Source organism: Balaenoptera ricei, chromosome 8 (genome assembly GCF_028023285.1).
Source record: "Balaenoptera ricei isolate mBalRic1 chromosome 8, mBalRic1.hap2, whole genome shotgun sequence".
Lineage (NCBI taxonomy): Eukaryota > Metazoa > Chordata > Mammalia > Artiodactyla > Balaenopteridae > Balaenoptera > Balaenoptera ricei.
In genome coordinates this window covers 85,986,891-86,009,399 of record NC_082646.1, presented here as the reverse complement: position 1 = coordinate 86,009,399, position 22,509 = coordinate 85,986,891, and the positions used below count along the sequence as shown (strand labels likewise).

Sequence of the window (22,509 nt, the reverse complement as noted above, 5' to 3'; positions counted from 1 at the left end):
CAAAGTACGTATGTAATGATCAGTGAGTGGCCTCAAAAAAGGCAACATTGAGTTTCTTTTTCTTTTTACCGAGTCTTTCTCAATATATTACTCTACTTTTTCCTCACTTCAAAGAAATATGTATTTATTTAAGGACATTTAGGAAGTACATATAATCAAAATCAAGAAGAAAGAGTATCATCCATAATTTCAGCATCTAGAAATATCCACATTAACATTTTGGTGCATATACTGCAAGTTCATTTATACCAGTGGTTGTCAGAGTTTTCTGTAAAGTGTCAGTTAATATTTACAGACCATATGGTATCTATTGAAACATCAGCTCTGCCATTGTAGCACGAAAACATTCACAGATAACATGCAAATGAGTGGGCATAGCTGTATTCCAATAAAATTTTATTTACAAGAACTGGCAATCGGCGAGATTTTGTCCTCAGCCATAGTTTACAAACCCCCAGTTTTTTTTTCAGTGTTTAACTTTTTATTTTTTATTTTTATTTTTTTTAACATCTTTATTGGAGTATAATTGCTTTACAATATTGTGTTAGTTTCTGCTGTGTGAAAAAGTGAATCATCTATATGTATACACATATCCCCGTATCCCCTCCCTCGTGTGTCTCCCTCCCACCCTCCCTATCCCACCCCTCTAGCTGGTCACAAAGCACCGAGCTGATCTCCCCGTGCGATGCAGCTGCTTCCCACTAGCTATTTCACATTTAAACCCCTGATTTATACCCACTTACCTTCCCCCCATCCCTCCCTTCCTTCTTTCCTTCCTTCTTTCCTTTCTTTAAAAAATTATTTTTTCTACAACTTTTTATTTTGAAATAATTAAAGGTTCATAGGAAATTGCAAAGATAGTATGGAGAAGTCTTTTTTCAGTACAAAACCCTGTAGATCCATCAAACTTGTTGCTTTTATCAATAGTTTGTGCCTTTTATCACTGAGTATTATTCCTTTTTATCACTGAGTATGGTGCCATAGTTTGTTTAACCATTCACCTATGGTAGGGTGTTTTGATTGTTTCCAGTTTGGGCTATAATAATGCTGCTGTGAGCAATTGTATATGGGATTAGAGACTCATTTCTTTGGTAGGTGTATGTTTCATGTGGAGAACATTGGATCAATCCTGATCTGTCCATTGCTCAGCAGAAGAAGCAAATCTTCCTGAGGAACTTAGCATCAGATATTTCTAAAATTCAAACTTTCTGCAGTACACGTAAGATAGAGGGTAAGCATTGGAATTACTTACTTTATATATGTACAGCCAAAAAAAAAAAAAAAAACTTGATGATATTGCTTTTTAAAAAAAAAATCCAGGTTTGTTCAAACAGGTCATATTTCACCCCTGCATCTTGCTGTTTAGCTTTAGACTAATTTTGATATTTAACAGAGTTGCATATTTTAATTCACACTGTACTTTGGATGTGCAGAGAAAACATACTTTCTTTATTTTGTCTTTAGCAAATTGGGCCTTCTTTGTGAGCCCCAGGTACCCCCATCAAGGAAAACTTTAAATGTACAGTCAGGTTTAAATTTGTCCCATCCATTAATTTAAATAGTCCCTTTTGGGAAGGCTTTCAGATTTCTCAGTTTCCAGACTCTCACTTTAGTTCTTCTCTAGGATGGAAGGAAAGAACTTGGGGTGCAGATCCTCTTGCTTTCTGGGCCCTGCTGGCTGAAGTCCATGGCTGGGTGACAGTGTTCCATTCTTTTGGCCCAGATAATGCTTTGGGTGGGCGGTACTTCCGGCCTGCCTCAGCCTCCCCTCTGCTGCCTCTGGCCCTCTGCAGCCGGGTTGTGGTTGGGTAGCCATCTCTTAAATCCTTGCTACAGAACCTCTTGACCCCTGCTTGGCAGCCACTTCTGGAAAGCTCCCCTGCATGGCTCTTAGTAAATCCTGGGTCATGGCTGAACTTCCCCGAAACCAGATCCAGGTTCATGTGGCTATGCCACAGATTGGAGTGGTGAGGACAGCTCAAGAGGTAACTCACCACCGTGTCCTGAACCATAGGCAATGTCCTCAGTGTTTCCTTGTCTAGCTAAGATTCCTGCAGCAAAGCCTGTAGGCAGAATCATGACACCCAGTGCTGGTTTTCTGCCTTCCTTTGTGTTCTGCCACAGATCCCCTCAGGCCCAGAAATGGTAGGTTTCCTCCAGGTCAACACTGAGATAAGCTAAATGGGAGCTAAAGGCTTTTGGAAAAAACCCTAAATCATGACAGTGTCATCTGACTTACATGGCCATTGTCTTGTGCCTGAATGTCAAAACTGTATTTGTACTTTTGATTTCATTTTGTAACAATTCTCATTCCTCATGGTATTCAACCTTCCCTTAAGGTTACCCCAGGACCAGGACAAAGGCCCTATATATAGAAGAGAAAAATCATTAATATAATTTAAAACATTATCTTATTGCATATCTTGAACACTGTACATTAAGCTTTGCATGTGTCTTTTAAGGCATTGGGAACTTTCATTGAGGAGTTTGGATCCCAGAGAATGACCTAGAGGCGTACATCTAAATAATGGAACCCATTTGAATAGTTAGAATTTATAACTAACTTATTTTTGGAAAGACCTATTTTTTTAGCACTTTTGACTGAGAATGTCTTGAGAGGAAAGAATTTACAAAAATTAAATTAAGTGAAATCCAATTTATTAGTTTAAAGAGCAGCTATCAGTTATGCTTAGAATGTATTCTCTTAGACCAAATAGCTGGAAATTTTCTGCATTTTTATTTTAACACGTGTTTTCAAAATCCTAGTGCTCTGAGATCATAACTAATATGTCCTTGCAATTTGTGCATTTCTCCTCAGCTCTTGTTTTAGAAGTCCAAAGTGACATTGTGTTGGGAGCCAAGCTTGCTGTGCGGAAACCAATTTTTGGAGAAGAGAAGCAAATTTTAGAACCAGAGGAAAAGCAAGTGCAAAAAAATGCTTTAACATCGGGAAACGCTTCCAGTGAAATTCTGTAAGTAATCAGTGTGGCCAGAAAAGTTACCTGGTTCCTATTTGAACTCAGCTCATTAGCTCAGTAACACCACAGAGCCCATGCAGGGAACCCACGCCAAGTTTATGAAACTAATGGAAGTTGAAGAGCTGGTATTTAATTAGTTTCCTGGCAAAAGGATAGAGCTGGAGCTTCAGTGTTCAACCACCACAATGATCTACTTTCAGTAATTTTGTTATGATGTTGCTATTTTTAAAAGACTGGAATCTTAGAACTGGAGACATTTATTTGAGGAATTCATCATGTTTTTGTTTCCATAAACATGGACTTCAGGAACAATTATGCTTCTTCCTTAATGTAGGTTTAAGTTGAATGCATGTTAATATAAGTTATCATCCTGGATTGCTGAAATAGCTTTCTGATTGGTTTCTATCTCCATAATCTCCTCCTTCCAATTCACCTTGAAGTTTTGTCTATGGACAATCTTTCTAAAATACAATCCTCTTTATACAGTTCTTCAATGGCTACCTATTGCAGACAGAAGACAATGTTCAGTCTGGAATCCCAAGCCCTCCTGACCCTGGTCCAGGCCTGTCATTAACCCTCATTTGGACCCCCACGCCCACCTCCACTCCACACTTTTTCCTTGTGCCACATGAACTCCAAGCTCCAGCTGGGCAGCTACAAGCTGTCTCTGGACTGCGGCCTACTCCACTGATGCACTGCTGCAGGCCTCTCACCACATACTCATTTCTCTTCAGCAGACGTGCCCCGTCCTCGGTCTGTGGAAGGATTCTTTATCATTGAAATCAATCATGATAATGACTGTACTAGCAATGTACTTATCAGTTCCCTCCCCTCTACTCCAGCAACCACCACCAATTTGGGAATTCCTTGAGGGCAAAAACGCTGTCACACGTGTTCTGTGAAGACCAGGATAACTGACTTTTGTCATCATTTACAGAATAAATGAAGGAATCATTGAATTAGTTTCCAAATTATAAAACCAAAAATAGCCAGTCAATTAGCATTGCAATAACTGAAAATTAATTTGTATACAAATTAATTTTCATTAATCATTGGTATACAAGCTGTTTTAAACAACTGTTTCTATCCTCAATTACAAGAATATTAAATAACTTTTATGTTAGGAATCAGACTTCCTCATTTTGATGGGTAATTCATCTGGTCCTACATCCTGACACTAACAAAGGCACCAGAAAGCCTTTTTCAGAGAGAGTGATTTGACCTATATTGTATCTTCCTCAATTGTTAGAGAATTGGCCACAAACTTTTCTAACATTCCCTTTTGTTCTTCTTCTAAAGAATGTATCTAGCCTCTGAGTTATTATACTGCACTTGGAAAAAAAAAATAAACAGAAGGTAAAAAAAAAAAAGAAAGAGCATCTTTGAGAGCAAAGATTCCTGTTGTTCTGATTCATAGATTTCATCAAGGCCTGAAATCCTTGAGCTGAAAAGTCTTTGAGTCCACTCAAAACATAATGCAGGCGCATGGTGACTATACTTAATAATACTGCACTGCATATTTGAAAGTTGCTAAGAGAGCAGATCTTAAAAGTCTTCATTACAAGAAAAAAATTTTTGTAACTATCTGCAGGGATAGATGTTAACCAGACATATTGTGGCGATCATTTTGCAATATATACAAATATCAAATCATTATGCTGTACACCCAAAACTAATATAGTGTTATATGTCAATTATACCTCAATTAAAAAAAAAACATAATGCAGGAATCTCCTGCACATTCTAGGCAAGCTCTTTTGATCCAGTCTCTTCTTGAATACTCCTAGGAACAGGGAGATCACTATTTCACAAGGCAGCCCATTTTAATGTTGAAATAATAATTCAGAATACCTCTATCCTTCTATGACTCCATTGGTAAAGTAGACCCTACCCCACCTCACCCAATTTCCATCACAATTTCCTGTTTTATTCCACTTGTGATATTCACTGTTTGTTTATTCATTTACTTATCTATTATCTCTCTTCTTCCCACTAGAATGTAAGCTCCATGAATCCTGAGAACTTAACTGTTTTGTTCATCACTATATCCCCAATACTTAGAACTCTGTGCCTACAATATAGTAGATGTTTAAGAAATGTTAGTTAAAGGAATGAATGATTAAATAATGACTAGTTATATGAATGAATGAATGGACATGAATCAATAAAGCAAGATGTATTTTTAAATGACTGTTCTAAAATTAACTTGACTGTACTTCATTTTCTTGGGAGCTGAGGAGTATATAGATATCCCAAGTTAGAAAATCCCATCTGGATTTGGAGGAAGAATCTTGTTATGTCTAAGAATGACTTTTTTTTTGTCTGTTTCCCTCAAAGAAATGGAGTTGGTGGGAAAGCTGTGTTTTTTCTTTTCAACACAAGATGGCACTGTTGTTTCTGTAACTGTTAATGAGATTTTTGTCTTCAGAAGCTGCTTGTGCTGCAACTCTGAATAAGGCTGTTGTTAACCCACCAATTTCATATCCACATGTAATACTTTTGTTACATTTGAAAAGTGTATGGTCTGCTCTGCTAAGGCAGGAATTGTCCCTGGAGATTTGGGTAATTCGATATTGCTTGCAGTTACATCAAATTACCACAAGCACCTTGGCGACCACAGCCTCCCCCAGAGAACTTTATTTACACATATGCACATTTAGAATGCTGAAGTATGCTTGCTGCTTTGCCTGTATATTTATCCTGCCTTCAGCGGAGCGGTCCTCATATTGTGTCATGATCCCACAGAAGCAAGTGTACCCTAAACAGTGCCTGGAGATTTGATATATTCAGATCTGCATGGTGATTATGTTTCCGTTCACAATTTCATCTTAATAAGAGGCCACAAGGCTGACTCAGTTATTCATACTATGACTATTTACTCTTAAGTGTTTTTGCATATTATTCTCTATCAAAACCTGGCACGTTTGTACTGGTGCTATTTGAGTCTCTCTAGATTTTTCTATCGAGAGGAAAAGTTATTAAGATTCCTTAACATTGTCTATTGAGTAAATTTTATGAAACCTAGTAATCTAGGCTGTCTGTTCCAGACAGAATTATGACACATTTATGGAGTAGGCAAGAGTCTCATTACACGTTTGTTATGAGTTTCCAAAACTACTGAGTAGTCTTAATCTTATTTTTGAAATATAATACATGACCCCATTTTTTTTCCTGAGTAAATATAACAAAGATGAATGCTGTTTATTATGTGATTGAGGATTCATTTAAGCTTTATGTTAAAAAATCTACATTGTGTATTAGTAGGATGTGAATTTGCAGTGTTAGGCACCATTATGGAAATATGATTTCCAGATCCACCAGTATCATTCAGGATATTATCAGACTACACCTCAGAGAAAATTCTGTGAGTATAAATCAGATTTCTTAGACTTCTGTTTTCTTCTGAACTTTGATAGAGATTCACATGCAAGAGCCCATCTCCGAATGAAGGCTTGTCACACACTTCTCAGGTATGCCTGGCAGGAAACGTCTCATAACTTTGATGAAGATGACAGTCTTCCAAAGAAAATGGAAGAAGAGCTCTTTGAAAATGTGGAACCAGAGAAGAAATACAGGTAAAAAGTTGCAAGGGATTCCTGTTAGAGATTTCTACCTGGTCTTAGATTCACTCACTTTAGGGCAAAAATATTACTGAAGATTTACATTACTGTTAGTTGCTCTTTACATCAACACACACATTTTTGTGTTTCTTGTGTTTTTGACTGAAGTATTTACAAGTACTGGTGGCAAGTACCTTCTCGCTTTAGCTGTGTAATGTAATTTCTTGTTCACTGGTGTCTTTTCTATTAAAAGGTAAGCTCATCCATCTTTGCCTCCTGAGAACTTAGGACACAGCCTGTATATTAGTTGAATGAATGTGTGAATGAACTTATGAATAAACATGTAAAATGCCTTGATGTCTTTAAGAAATTAGTAAAATGCAATTTCTTCCTTTTTAACTTTATTTTTTCTCTGGTCAATGTCCAATGAAATGACAGGAATCTATAGTACTTGGTATTATTCCATAATCTTTATACATTTACTTAATGTTACAGCCGTTTACATGAGTTAAACAGTTTTGGCACTTCAACACTTAGCATTAGTCCATGCACATAGTAGGGACTTAATAGACATTTACAAATTAATTGCCAATGCATTGTGATGTTTGATAGGTTTAAGTCTGCTTCATGCCTTAAGAGATATTTAAGTATGAGATTCCTTTGAATTAACTTATTAGCGTATCATTATTTTCATTTATAATATTCTATGAGTTGTTAGGGAAGATTCAAAAACTTGGAGAATGGGATTCTATTTGCCAGGGATTCTGTAGTTAGAGGATAGAAATGATCATGATTTGAACAGAACTCCTTTATTTCTCTCTGTTCTGATTCATTGCCCTGTTCCTACTCCTACCTCTTTTTCCCTTTAAATTATCTCAAGTGAATTTTTTCTTTGCTGATGAATTTCTCATGTTCTCTTGGAAAAATATTTATTTCTAATATAAAATAAACTCAGAATTCTACTTATTACATCAGCTTGACAGTGCAAAGCAAATAACATTGCTGCTGTCCTGATGATAATGCTTCCCCATTATAAGTGAATTTGGTTCATGGCGGGTCTCTTGCCAACAGAGCTTGCTATCTCCAGCACATCAGTGCACAGGCCATTTTTCTGCCACTAATGGGATTTTCATTATCTCAGCCATTCTCCAAAACAGAGTAAATTGCAGAAGGTTTGCCACCAGCAGTTTGAATACAGAGATGGGCAAATTATAAGCTATGCTTCTCCTCAGCTAGTCTTGGGGGTGCAAGGCCCCAACCTGCGTTCAGGCATGGAAGTTGTTTTGGTGGAGAAAAAAGCAGATGATGGTCATCAACACTGGAGGCACAAGGAAGACAGCAGGTAAACCCATTATATTTGAGCCTTAATATATCAAAAGGTGAATAGGAGCCTAAGAGATCCAGCATGGCCCCCACAGACCAGGCAGCGGATATATTTGAGGACTTTGGATTTTCTATTTAATGTAGCCAATAATATTTTTAACCTACTCAAGGAAGAGAAAGATAGTGAAGTCAAATGTAAGTGCTCAGTAGTCTACACACCGCTCATCCACTACAGATTCAGGTAAGAAACGTGAAATCTAGCCTACTAGGTTCATAGTTTTAATGGGCCATTGAGGTCAAGAGAGAGCTAGACTCTCATCTAATTTATTTGTGTGATTTGAAAACATCATAAAATCAAGTAAGAATTCTAAAAAGTCCCATTTAAAAAAATTTGCAGTACTTTTCATTAACACAGTCTTCTGCACCTCCCCACATGCGTGCCTTCCCTCCCTCCCCTACTTCCATCATATAACCAACTGATGTGGCTTCCACTCACACAGTGAAATCGAATTGAATTCTTACCCTAATCAGATATATCAACCCAGTGCAATGGCTGGCCCTTGTTTGGATCTAGCTTGAAGCCCACCACTGTCAGAAAGGTTATTTCTGAGACAATCAGAAGAAATTTAAAATAGTCTGGGTACCAGGTGATGTGAAGGAAGTCTTGTTAATTTTGTTGGGTGTCATAATGGTTTAACGGCTATGTTTAAAAAAAAGTCCTGATCACTTGGATGTATATTGTAGTATTTACAGATAAAATTAAGAGAGAGCTCAGCTTTGTTTTAAAATATTCTAGCAAAGCAAAAATTTTTTAAATGGGGACAGGGGGAGGGGATGAAACAGGCATGGCAGAATGTTGATAACTGTTGTGTCCGTGGTGGTTTCTTATACATTTCTCTCTGGTTTTGTGCATGCTTGAAATTTCTTTAACAAGAGCGATAACAACTCCTTGGTTTTTAGATGGTTTGCTTCAAAGACTACCATTAGTGTTATATGGTGGGGCTCCAGGGCCCTCTTCAGTCTCTTGAAATACTACAGAAAATGTGTTTGTGTATCTGTGTAATACTTTTCTTTTTTTTTTTTCTGGGAAGGAGCTGTGATTTTTGGATTCTCAAAAGGTGTATGATGCAAAAGTCTTAGGGGATCGCTGCTTTGAGAGAGGCTGTATAATCTTCAGCAGGCGGCAGCAGAGGGCCCAGCATGGACAGGAAAGGAGCTAGCCTTCCTCTGCTCGCTGTCTGAGATTCAGAGCTGCCAGCGAGGAACACATGCAGCCTTGTTTTAGAGACAGCTGAAAAGCCAACCTGTAGGCAGACCTGGTGAATGTGTTCTTTTGCCCCATTTATCCTAGCTAAGCTGACTTTGCCACAGGGGAGCTAAGAAGCAGGCTTTTGGCCCTGTGAATGGTTTGCTTTGTGGAACCAGAATTCATTCATTTAGCTGCAGAAGATTATCAAGGGCAGTGTTTTAGGTGCTGGTGCTTTAGCAAAGAACAAAACAGATAAAAATTCCTGCCCACGAAGCTAGTGCTACCCCATCTCTACATTTCTGGAGTTTCGAGCTACATCTTACTGCCTTGGCTTTCTGTATTATAGTAGAGGTCCTGCCTGAGCCTAAGTTGGAATTCGAGCATGGCTGAAGGGCTAGGGTGGACATGCGTGGGGAATGAGAGAAGTGACCCAAGGCACTAGACAGCCACACTTGATAAGTTTAACTCAGGAACACTCGGTCATCAGAAGAGAGAGCAAGTTCTGAGTCCTGCTCAGTGTCTGTACTGCTTTTGGTTTTCACCCTAAGTGCTGTGGGGAAATCAGGAGGACGGGAAGTAAGTTTACTTAAAGTAAACTTAAAGTTTACTTAAGTTAAGTTTACTTAAACTTACTGTTTAAGTAAAAACAAAGGGAAGCTTGCCTAAAACTCTATGCACTCCCTCGCTGCTTTGGAAAATCTAACCACATGTAACACCAAAGAGGATGGTCTCTTCCGATTTCCTTCCACTTTCCAGAACGCTCTGCAGTGTTGTCGTATTGAGGCCTCCCCATGTCAAGCCGTAGAAGAGAGGGACAGTTGGAGGGAGATGGTTGTATTGACTGATCGCTGGCTGGAAACTGCAGAGTCCGGAGAGAAGAGGTGGAGCCGTGAGGGGGAGGGGCAGTGGGACAGGGTTTGCTCCTGAACACATGGGCCACCGTCTAGGGACTCCCACAGACGCTTGGGCAGGAGAGGTTTTGCGGAAGTCTTGATGATTAGATGTGGGCATCATTCAGAGGAACGTATGTCCCATGGCAGAAATGTCTGTATAGTGACAGTAATTCTGAGCTTTCTTCTACATTTTCCCTTGACATTTTGCTTTTTCTTTTTCATGTAATTGGGTGTTGAAACCCATTTGTTCTGATAAGCTGGTGAGGCCTGGAGAACCTTGAGTTACACTATGTAGCAGAAACCTATAGAAAATTCCATTTATGTGAGCCATAGTCTTTTGATCTTCCGTATTTTTCCCAGGCAGTAAATTAGCATTTATTGAGGCAACTGCCCAATCAGAATTTGTGTCAATAGAGCAGAAGCCCAGTAGCTCACTGCCAGCATGATGGGAGGTGCCAAGTGCTATCACTGTGCCTAGAATTTTCTACCATTAGTCCTTTCATTCAGTCCTTTGGGTCTTGAATTACTTTTTCATTTTGGCCTTCTATTTAAAATAGAGAATAACTAGGAAACCTGATATCTTAAGCAATTATCAGCAAAACCTCTTAAGGGAAATTTTGACTCTGAGAACAAGGCCTGGCTGGGAGAGCACATAGTCTAGGAGAGTAGTATAAGAAGTGAGCAAGGGGGCATTGGCAGGCAATAGGAGATTACCAAAGACACACTTACTTGGTTTCTAGCCACACAGAAAAGTGGTCCAGGTCAACTTTTGAGATAAACTGGTATCTTGCTCCCATTTTCAACCCTGGCACAATCTGAATTAATCATTTGGTCTCAAAAGGGAAATATGAAAAAAATGCTCAGGGAAAAAAATCCCATTCAACAAGATTCAAAATTATAAAAGGGAAAATACAGTGTCATAGAATTCAGAGCTGAAAGAGATTTTGAAAATTTTCTAGTCTTAGTCACCTGATTCTAAAGCTAGGTAAACTGAGGCTCAAGGAGATGAAGTGACTTGTACGCACTCGCACTGTGGGTTAGTAGAAGAGGCCGTGCTGTCGTGCTGGGATATTTCTGGGACACAGAGTCAGTTCTCACACTGCCGTTTGGCACGTAGTGGGCTTTATGTAGAAGTCTAAAAGCTCAGGCTTCCTGCAGAATGTAAGCACTCCTGCGATGGGCAAGTGACAGTTGACAGTCCAAAAAGGAAAAGAAAAATCAACACTATCATGGCGGAGCATGGCACTGAAGCATGGGAGAAGTTGCTACATCTATTCTAGGCAGCAAAAACAGAGAAAGCTAGGTAACTAATCTAGGCACCTCAGTAAGTTGTTGCAGGAAATATACAATGATTCATTCTTCTGACTACTATTGAGTGCCAGTAAAAATGCAAGATGCAAACTATGCCACATGCTGAGGCTATGGAGATGAACAATATTGAATACCAGCTCTCGTGCTGTGCACAGACTTGATAAATGCTAAAAAGGTATTTGATAAAATTGAATACCCACTTTGGATTTAAACTGACACTTCGTTAGCTAACACTAGAAGGAAGAAACGCGTTGTAAGATTAATCGTGATTGTCTTAGGAATATAAACGATGTTTCAAATTCTGTTTTAATTTTTACTATATTTTCTAGTATTTTGTAAATGCTTTACAATGAGGATATTTTGTTTTATGTTCAGAGATTTAAATTAGATATCTAGAATTTTTTGTCTTGAAAGGAAAAATACGTTACTCTTATCACAGATCTCCCCCACCCCTGCTTTCTCCCCTTTCCTCCATTCCCACATCATTACATTTTATATTCAGGACTAGTTATATTTTCCACAGCAGGAATGCCACTGCTGGTCTGTAATGTAACTATGTTGACAGACATAAAGAACTGGCTTTTTCTATACAGACAATATCCTTGAATGTTTGGTCTATTCTTGCTTTTAACCGATGTACGGGAAAGAATTTGAGGGTTTTAGCTCTGTACTTTGCTTTCTTTTTTTTTCAGTCAAGAAGACTTTATTTTAGTTCCAATATAAGATAACTTAAAAATATTCAATATATCTCTTGGACTTTTAGGGAATACTCATTTAGAAAAGAAGAATTTGAGGGAAAGCTATAAAAAAAATCACAACAATTGATAATAGTAGCTCATACTAAGTGCCATGAGCCAGACAATATTCAACGCATTTTTTTTAAATTAATTAATTTATTTATTCTTTATTTTTATTTTTGGCTGTGTTGGGTCTTCATTTCTGTGCGAGGGCCTTCTCTAGTTGTGGCGAGCGGGGGCCACTCTTTATCGCGGTGCGCACGCAGGCCTCTCACTATCGCGGCCCCTCCAGTTGCGGGGCACAGGCTCCAGGAGCGCAGGCTCAGTAGTTGTGGCTCACGGGCCTAGTTGTTCCACGGCATGTGGGATCTTCCCAGACCAGGGCTTGAACCCGTATCCCCTGCATTGGCAGGCAGATTCTCAACCACTGCGCCACCAGGGAAGCCCCCAACGCATTTTTTTATGCATTAACTCATTATAGTCTCAGGATGAAATTCCTGTGTGGTATGCACCATTATCCTATTTTACAGATGAGGAAACTGAGGCACAGAGTTGTTAAGCAGGTCTTGAGATATACTCAAGATTTAAACTCGGGCATTGTGGCTCCAGAATCCACGCTCTTAATCACTCTGCCACATTGCCTCTCACAACAGCAAAACAGGTGAGGAGAGTGTCTGGGTACAATCTGGAGACAGAAAACACACAGTCATTTAAACAAGGGATGTTTAACATAAAGAATTATTAAGCTATGCTAAACGAGTAACTATCAGATTTTTTTAAAAAAAACCTCTATACGGTACTCTAGGGCTGAGGGAGTTGAGGACAAACTAGGGATTGGGTCCCTCCCTAAGGCTGGAGTTCAGAGCTCATTGGAAGAAGTATGGGTGCTGTCCACTGGATGGCAGGGAAATGTGTTCGTTTGCGTGGCCAGATCTGTTCTGTGGTTGCTGGGCAAGCAGGAAGCAACCCTCTGGAACTTACGTGGGTGGGCAGCTACCGCTGGGCACGTGGAGATGCAAAGGTACGGGGTTGCTGGTACAGCAGAAGGTCTGGAGCACGTGGTGTCCATGTTGGGAGGGCCATAAGCGGATGATCACCAGGCCAGGCCTGGGCTGTAAGGGTATTAAAGGACCACGTGCATTCCGGGCACGTGGCTGGGACAGAGCATCCCTGGACACCCTCACTCCCAAACACTGACCCCAGGCAGCAGCCAGAAAGAACAGGAGCGCCCCTTTCTCCTTCAGCGTTCTTCCAGCACTCTGCACTGAGGAACCTCAACATCGTGCTTATGGTGGGGGAGAAATGCCCAAAGGATTTCACATCCATTAGCGCAGAGTATGTATGGAGCCAAGAGGCAACACACAGATAAGGGGCACAGAGGGAGTTCTAAACTGGTCATGCTGCTTTGTAATGTGCCTAATCCTGTTTTCCCAAGGACCTTTCACCTGGTGAGTAACCCAGACCTGGTACTGGCAGTGTCTATGACCAAGGCTGGAGATGAAGTCTGTGGCTATCCGGTTATTGCTCAGGTAAGATATGTAGAGGCTAAAGAGTAATTATAGCCCTTTATTTAGTTAAATTTAAGGAAAGCTCCATGCTTCCTTGTTGTGGAGAAAGAAAATGGCTGTCATAGAAACCTATCTTGAATGCCATTGTTAAAATATTTACAATAGTCTGCCTAGATTTCAAATTGAACATGTTCCTGTAGCTCTGAATTTAGTTTAATTCAACAGATGGTGACTGTGGGCTTGCTGCATGTCAGGAACTGTGCTAGTTACTTAAATCAAATCCAATGGCAAGCGTGAGAAATTATCCCAATAGCATTCAGAGCGTCTCAGTTGTGGGTGCAGTCAGGTGAATGGCTATTAGATGCATGCATTTTAAGTTCAATGATTTGGAGACATAAGCGAGTCCCCTCTCACCTGGCAACGGGTGGGAAAGACCGTGGTCAGAGGAGTCTTTCAGGAGGGTGTGAGCTCTTCAATGCTAATTCCACTGAGACTCATTTGAAATATACTTTCAACATACTTTTGCAAATGCTTATAGCAGCCAAACAATTTTTGAAGACACCAGAGAAGGCTGGCTTCATTTGAATTTTGGGTAAAGACCTATGGGGTTGGTTTTTTCTTTCCCACGTTTGTCTGTCATCCTCACTTACCAAAGACACACCTAGACGGGTATATATTTTTCCTTGTTAGGAGGAGAAAAAGTTTAGGAGTGTCCCTGCTCTGCATTTACTTTCTGTGTCCTCCACAGTATTTGCCATCTTTGTGTTGAACAGAATATACTGTCTCCAAATAACATTTGTTTTATTCCATATTTTAATAACAGTGAGGCAACTTGTTTTGCAGGTCCTGAATCCAAAATTGGGATATAGCAATCGGGACAAATACCAAAGCTTAATTAAGTCTTCTATCCTGACAATAAATATGGACTAAAATTTTATTCTAGGAGACACAGTATATATAACATCAAATTTTTCCCTGTCAGGTGCCTCTTTGGCACGGACCACAGTGAGATAAAACCTTATGCAGATGCAAATTTTGTACCTTAATCTGTTTCATAAAATTATAGATATGGATGTTTTCTCCTAAGGTTCCCTTTTTATAAGAAATGAGTTTGATCCCAAAGTTATTTATATTACCTTTCAAGAGTTTTTTCTTTGCTTGGTGTTTCATTTTTATTTCTTGAAGCAATCAGTTTGTGAGAATATATTAAAGTTCATGTAAAATAATAAAAGTGAGACATGTTAAGTTAATGTTACTAAACCCCCTCCCTGTTCCTTGAAATATAATCTTTGTTTTCCATACCTCTGAGGGATGCTCTGTTGTTTGACCTATTAAATCAATTCTTGAGACTCGTTTATTTTCCTCTTCACTATCAATCTCTCCTTGGTAAAGTAGGTGTTATTCATTATAAAGTTACTTGAGGTGTCATGATATGTTTAGTTGGAACTAATCTAGTGGTTTAAATTCCTTGAAATTGAAACTACTCATTTTTTTAACTTATGCTCAAACCAAGTTTTATAATTAGAATAAAGATGCTGTTTCTAATACATAAAATGGAGTGTACTCACATTTTTTTAAAAAACCTTCTTGATAACCAGTGAAATGTAAATTAAAATATCAACAAGGTACTATTTTTCATTCATTAAATTGATGATGCTTTGTCAAGTGTGTGAGGAAAAGAGGCCATTTCGTATAATATTGGTGGAGGGGTAAACTAGAATAACCTTTCTAGAAAGCATTTGGTATGATAAAGCTTTATATTATACATCATAATTTTTTAAATGATCCTGTTCCTTTTTCTTTTAAATTTTATTTTATTTATTTATTTTATACAGCAGATTCTTATTAGTCATCCATTTTATTCACATCAGTGTATACATGTCAATCTCAATCGCCCAATTCATCACACCCCCCCCGCCGCTTTCCCCCCTTGGTGTCCATACGTTTGTTCTCTACATCTGTGTCTCAATTTCTGCCCTGCAAACCGGTTCATCTGTACCATTTTTCTAGCTTCCACATATATGCGTTAATATACAATATTTGTTTTTCTCTTTCTGACTTACTTCACTCTGCATGACAGTCTCTAGATACATCCATGTCTCTACAAATGACCCAATTTCGTTCCTTTTTATGGTTGAGTAATATTCCATTGTATATATGTACCACAACTTCTTTATCCATTCGTCTGTTGATGGGCATTTAGGTTGCTTCCATGACCTGACTCTTGTAAATAGTGCTGCAATGAACGTTGGGGTGCATGTGTCTTTTTGAATTATGGTTCTCTCTGGGTATATGCCCCGTAGTGGGATTGCTGGATCATATGGTAATTCTATTTTTAGTTTTTTAAGGAACCTCCATACTGATCTCCATAGTGGCTGTATCAATTTACATTCCCACCAACAGTGCAAGAGGGTTCCCTTTTCTCCACACCCTCGCCAGCATTTGTTGTTTGTAGATTTTCTGATGATACCCATTCTAACTGGTGTGAGGTGATACCTCATTGTAGTTTTGATTTGCATTTCTCTAATAATTAGTGATGTTGAGCACCTTTTCATGTGCTTCTTGGCCATCTGTGTGTCTTCTTTGGAGAAATGTCTGTTTAGGTCTTCTGCCCATTTTTGGACTGGGTTGTTTGTTTTTTGAATATTGAGCTGCATGAGCTGTTTATATATTTTGGAGATTAATCCTTTGTCCGTTGATTCATTTGCAAATATTTTCTCCCAATCTGAGGGTTGTCTTTTGGTCTTGTTTATGGTTTCCTTTGCTGTGCAAAAGCTTTGAAGTTTCATTAGGTCCCATTTGTTTATTTTTGTTTTTATTTCCATTACTCTAGGAGGTGGATCAAAAAAGATCTTACTGTGATTTATCTCAAAGAGTGTTCTTCCCATGTTTTCCTCTAAGAGTTTTATAGTGTCCGGTCTTACATTTAGGTCTTTAATCCATTTTGAGTTTATTTTTGTGTACGGTGTTAGGGAGTGTTCTAATTTCATTCTTTTACATGTAGCTGTCCAGTTTTCCCAGCACTACTTACTGAAGAGACTGTCTTTTCTCCATTGTATATCCTTGCCTCCTTTGTCATAGATTAGTTGACCATAGGTGCGTGGGTTTATCTCTGGGCTTTCTATCTTGTTCCATTGCTCTATGTTTCTGTTTTTGTGCCAGTACCATATTGTCTTGATTACTGTAGCTTTGTAGTATAGTCTGAAGTCAGGGAGTCTGATTCCTCCAGCTCCGTTTTTTTCCCTCAAGACTGCTTTGGCTATCTGGGGTCTTTTGTGTCTCCATACAAATTTTAAGATTTTTTGTTCTAGTTCCATAAAAAGTGCCATTGGTAATTTGATAGGAATTGCCCTGAATCTGTAGATTGCTTTGGGTAGTATAGTCATTTTCACAATATTGATTTTTCCAATCCAAGAACATGGTATATCTCTCCATCTGTTGGTATCATCTTTAATTTCTTTCATCAGTGTCTTATAGTTTTCTGCATACAGGTCTTTTGTCTCCCTAGGTAGGTTTATTCCTAGGTATTTTATTCTTTTTGTTGCAATGGTAAATGAGAGTGTTTCTTTAATTTCTCTTTCAGATTTTTCATCATTAGTGTATAGGAATGCAAGAGATTCCTGTGCATTAATTTTGTATCCTGCAGCTTTACCAAAATCATTGATTAGCTCTAGTAGTTTTCTGGTGGCATCTTTAGGATTCTCTATGTATAGTATCATGTCATCTGCAAACAGTGACAGTTTTACTTCTTCTTTTCCAATTTGGATTCCTTTTATTTCTTTTTCTTCTCTGATTGCCGTGGCTAGGACTTCCAAAACTATGTTGAATAATAGTGGTGTGAGTGGACATCCTTGTCTTGTTCCTGATCTTAGAGGAAATGCTTTCAGTTTTTCACCACTGAGAATGATGTTTGCTGTGGGTTTGTCATATATGGCCTTTATTATGTTGAGGTAGGTTCCCTCTATGCCCACTTTCTGGAGAGTTTTTATCATAAATCGGTGTTGAATTTTGTCAAAAGCGTTTTCTGCATCTATTGAGATGATCATATGGTTTTTATTCTTCAATTTGTTAATATGATGTATCACATTGATTGATTTGCGTATATTGAAGAATCCTTGCATCCCTGGGATAAATCCCACTTGATCATGGTGTATGATCCTTTTAATGTGTTGTTGGATTCTGTTTGCTAGTATTTTGTTGAGGATTTTTGCATGTATATTCATCAGTGATATTGGTCTGTAATTTTCTTTTTTTGTGACATCTTTGTCTGGTTTTGGTATCAGGGTGATGGTGGCCTCATAGAATGAGTTTGAGAGTGTTCCTACCTCTGCAATTTTTTGGAAGAGTTTGAGAAGGATGGGTGTTAGCTCTTCTCTAAATGTTTGATAGAATTCACCTGTGGAGCCATCTGGTCCTGGGCTTTTGTTTGTTGGAAGATTTTTAATCAGAGTTTCAATTTCATTACTTGTGATTGGTCTGTTCATATTTTCTATTTCTTCCTGGTTCAGTCTCGGCAGTTTGTGCATTTCTAAGAATCTGTCCATTTCTTCCAGGTTGTCCATTTTATTGGCGTAGAGTTGCTTGTAGTAATCTCTCATGATCTTTTGTATTTCTGCAGTGTCAGTGGTTACTTCTCCTTTTTCATTTCTAATTCTATTGATTTGAGTCTTCTCCCTTTTTCTCTTGATGAGTCTGGCTAATGGTTTATCAATTTTGTTTATCTTCTCAAAGAACCAGCTTTTAGTTTTATTGATCTTTGCTATTGTTTCCTTTGTTTCTATTTCATTTATTTCTGCTCTGATCTTTATGATTTCTTTCCTTCTGCTAACTTTGGGTTTTGTTTGTTCTTCTTTCTCTAGTTCCTTTAGGTGTAAGGTTAGATTGTTTATTTGAGATTTTTCTTGTTTTTTGAGGTAGGCTTGTATAGCTATAAACTTCCCTCTTAGAACTGCTTTTGCTGCATCCCATAGGTTTTGGATCGTCGAGTTTTCATTGTCATTTGTCTCTAGGTATTTTTTGATTTTCTCTTTGATTTCTTCAGTGATCTCTTGCTTATTTAGTAACGTATTGTTTAGCCTCCATGTGTTTGTGTTTTTCACGTTTTTTTTCCCCGTAATTCATTTCTAATCTCATAGCGTTGTGGTCAGAAAAGATGCTTGATATGATTTCAATTTTCTTAAATTTACTGTGGCTTGATTTGTGACCCAAGGTGTGCTCTTTCCTGGAGAATGTTCTGTGCGCACTTGAGAAGAAAGTGTAATCTGCTGTTTTTGGATGGAATGTCCTATAAATATCAATTAAATCTATCTGGTCTATTGTGTCATTTAAAGCTTCTGTTTCCTTATTTATTTTCATTTTGGATGATCTGTCCAGTGGTGTAAGTGAGGTGTTAAAGTCCCCCACTATTATTGTGTTACTGTCGATTTCCTCTTTTATAGCTGTTAGCATAGCAGTTGCCTTATGTATTGAGGTGCTCCTATGTTGGGTGCATATATATTTATAATTGTTATATCTTCTTCTTGGATTGATCCCTTGATCATTATGTAGTGTCCTTCCTTGTCTCTTGTAACATTCTTTATTTTAAAGTCTATTTTATCTGATTTGAGTATTGCTACTCCAGCTTTCTTTTGATTTCCATTTGCATGGGATATCTTTTTCCATCCCCTCACTTTCAGTCGTATGTGTCCCTAGGTCTGAAGTGGGTCTCTTGTAGACAGCATATAGATGGGTCTTGTTTTTGTATCCATACAGCAAGCCTGTGTCTTTTGGTTGGAGCATTTAATCCATTCACGTTTAAGGTAATTATCGATATGTATGTTCCTGTGACCATTTTCTTAATTGTTTTGGGTTTCTTTTTGTAGGTCCTTTTCTTCTCTTGTGTTTCCCACTTAGAGAAGTTCCTTTAGCATTTGTTGTATGGCTGGTTTGGTGGTGCTGAATTCTCTTAGGTTTTGCTTGTCTGTAAAGCATTCTATTTCTCCATCGAATCTGAATGAGATCCTTGCCAGGTAGAGTAATCTTGGTTGTAGGTTCTTCCCTTTCATCACTTTAAGTATATCATGCCACTCCCTTCTGGCTTGTAAAGTTTCTTCTGAGAAATCAGCTGTTAACCTTATGGGAGTTCCCTCATATGTCATTTGTCGTTTTTCCCTTGCTGCTTTCAGTAATTTTTCTTTGTCTTTAATTTTTGCCAGTTTGATTACTATGTGTCTCGGCGTGTTCCTCTTTGGGTTTATCCTGTATGGGACTCTGCACTTCCTGGACTTGGGTGGCTCTTTCCTTTCCCATGTTAGGGAAGTTTTCGACTATAGTCTCTTCAAATATTTTCTCAGGTTCTTTCTCTCTCTTTTCTCCTTCTGGGACCCCTATAATGCGAATGTTGTTGCGTTTAATATTGTCCCAGAGGTCTCTTAGGCTGTCTTCATTTCTTTTCATTCTTTTTTCTTTATTCTCTTCCACAGCAGTGAATTCCACCATTCTGTCTTCCAGGTCACTTATCCGTTCTTCTGCCTCAGTTATTCTGCTTTTGATTCCTTCTAGTATAGTTTTCATTTCAGTTATTGTATTGTTCATGGCTGTTTGTTTGTTCTTAATTCTTCTAGGTCTTTTTTAAACATTTCTTGCATTTTCTCGATCTTTGCCTCCATTCTTTTTCCGAGTTCCTGGATCATCTTCACTATCATTATTCTGAATTCTTTTTCTGGAAGGTTGCCTATCTCCACTTCATTTAGTTGTTTTTCTGGGGTTTTATATTGTTCCTTCATCTGGTACATAGCCCTCTGCCTTTTCATCTTATCTATCTTTCTGTGAATGTGGTTTTTGTTCCACAGGCTGTAGGATTGTAGTTCTTCTTGCTTCTGCTGTCTGCCCTCTGGTGTATGAGGCTATCTAAGAGGCTTGCGCAAGCTCCCTGATGGGAGGGTGATCCTGTTCCTTTATTAGCAATTCTACTTGAGTTTGTTCTCAAGAAGTTATGGATTTACACAAAGGTTTATTTTATGATTGTTGATTGCTCTTTTGCTTTTACTAAGGAAAATCTGAGAAACAATCTACATGTTTAACTATTGGATATTAGTAAAATAAAATACCCTAGGATCAAATAGTATATATCCTTTAAAAAAAAACAAAACAAAACAAAAAACTAATGCCGTTACCAAATTGTGTGTATTTTGTGATTACATTTTTGTAAATCCAAAAATGCATATATATATGTATAATCATCAAATATCAATAGTAGTTATCACTACATAGTAGAGTTTTGAGTAATTATCTGTACTTTCTGACTTTATGCAATGAAAACTAGGACTGCTGTAGACAAATCATAACCTCTCCTATTTGACTCCATATTTTTTCTCATTTTTTTCAGAAATACAAACCACATAACAATGGGACTTCTAATCAAAAGTGGAATTACATGAAAAATATGAAAGCTTTTATGGCCTTTCATAGCACTACACTGGATAAGGAAGTCACAGCAGCAAATTATGCTGGTATTTGTACATCCTCTGTGATTAAAGAAAAAAAAATTGATCAACCAGTAAGTGGTTCCTTCCTACTGAGGACAAAAAAGAGGGGTGGGGGAATGGATAAGTTTAATAAAGCAAGGAACTTTTTTCCAGAAAACCTTAAGTTCACACAAATTAAACACTGACTTGTGAGTGGAATCATTTATACTCTGTGATTCTGGTTAGGAAAGAATGAAGGAATATTGATATTACCCTCTGCCTATATTGTTTTGATGGCTCCCTATCACCATCACCATCTCTGGTTCATCACTGGCTCACCAGAACAGGCATGAAGCAGGATAATCACACATACTTCACTCCCACAGGTGTGCTTGCCACACTCGATGTCACTCCACTCCAGAAAGCATATTAAAATGCCAATGATTGTAAGTTGCTTTATATTACATTATACCAAGCATAGGGCTAAGTATGATATACTCTAATTTTAAAAGAAATAATTTCTCAAGTTTGGTCCTTTAATTTTTATTAGTAAGGAATTATTTGCACCATACTTTACAGATACCTGAGATATTTGTGGGTCAGTGGATCAAGGCACCTTGCTATTGTTGATAACCATTGGCCTACAGAAACCAAAATCTCATAATGTATGTACATTACAAGACTGCCCAAGACCCTCTTTACTGTTCCCCTCAGTCATCTCTAAACCACTGCTGCTTTTTCACTCGTCATTCCCTGGCTCTACTGAATAAGAGATGTCAAGTGTACCATACCATTCTGCATGTCTCTGGTTTCAACTATGCTATCCCCCCCGACCTTTTCTCCTTTGTCTGTGATCTCATATCTGTTAGCCAATATGCTGCCAAAGACTGCTGAAGTCATCTTAAAAAGAATCGAGTCAACTTGAAAAGGCTCCAAAGATGAGACAATTTAAGCATCAATATGACTATTGAATGCAGTGGATTGACATACATTAGATATGTTTAAATCCATATGTTCATAGAGATATTAAACAACAGCAACAACAACAACTCAATTTGTCACAATTAGATGATGCTAAGGAACGAATTTGTTACTTTGAAAACCAGTAGATAAAGAATCAAGCATTTATTTTTCCCTTCCTTTATGAACCGTACCTCAAGATAACAAAACAGTTGACAAGAAGAAGCTTCACTTCGTAGAAATACCCCAGCTAATACATGAGTAAAGTATGAGGAAATCAGAATATCATTATACTGTGAACTTTAATAAATTAATGGATCTAGGCAATGATCATCAGTAGCTATTAACATAACACAAAGAGACAAAAGAGTTGCTCCTTGATAGAAATACACTGTACCATTTATGAAGGGGTCTTTCCCCCCCAAATCTAACTGGAGAAAATGTACAACAAATAATTACAACAAAAGAAAAAAGAAAAAGAAATGAGGAATGTGAAGATTCAGAGAGACTTAAGAGGTATTTAAACTAATTATAAGGTATTGGCC

At 38.1% G+C, this 22,509-nt stretch overlaps 1 protein-coding gene across 12 annotated transcripts in view; it reads left to right on the top strand.

Moving 5' to 3' along the window:
• Positions 1–22,509, top strand: part of DCDC1 (doublecortin domain containing 1) — a 466,050-nt gene that overhangs the window by 396,247 nt on the left and 47,294 nt on the right. For 11 of the 12 annotated variants that reach the window (XM_059931315.1, XM_059931310.1, XM_059931313.1 and 8 more), the window contains 6 exons: positions 1,096–1,231; positions 2,819–2,972; positions 6,395–6,553; positions 7,680–7,880; positions 13,487–13,580; positions 20,926–21,096. In XM_059931315.1, the coding sequence (XP_059787298.1) occupies positions 1,096–1,231; positions 2,819–2,972; positions 6,395–6,553; positions 7,680–7,880; positions 13,487–13,580; positions 20,926–21,096 (915 nt within the window). Of the gene's footprint in view, positions 1–1,095; positions 1,232–2,818; positions 2,973–6,394; positions 6,554–7,679; positions 7,881–13,486; positions 13,581–20,925; positions 21,097–22,509 lie in introns of those variants that run through there. The other variant, XM_059931320.1, reaches the window with a different exon arrangement.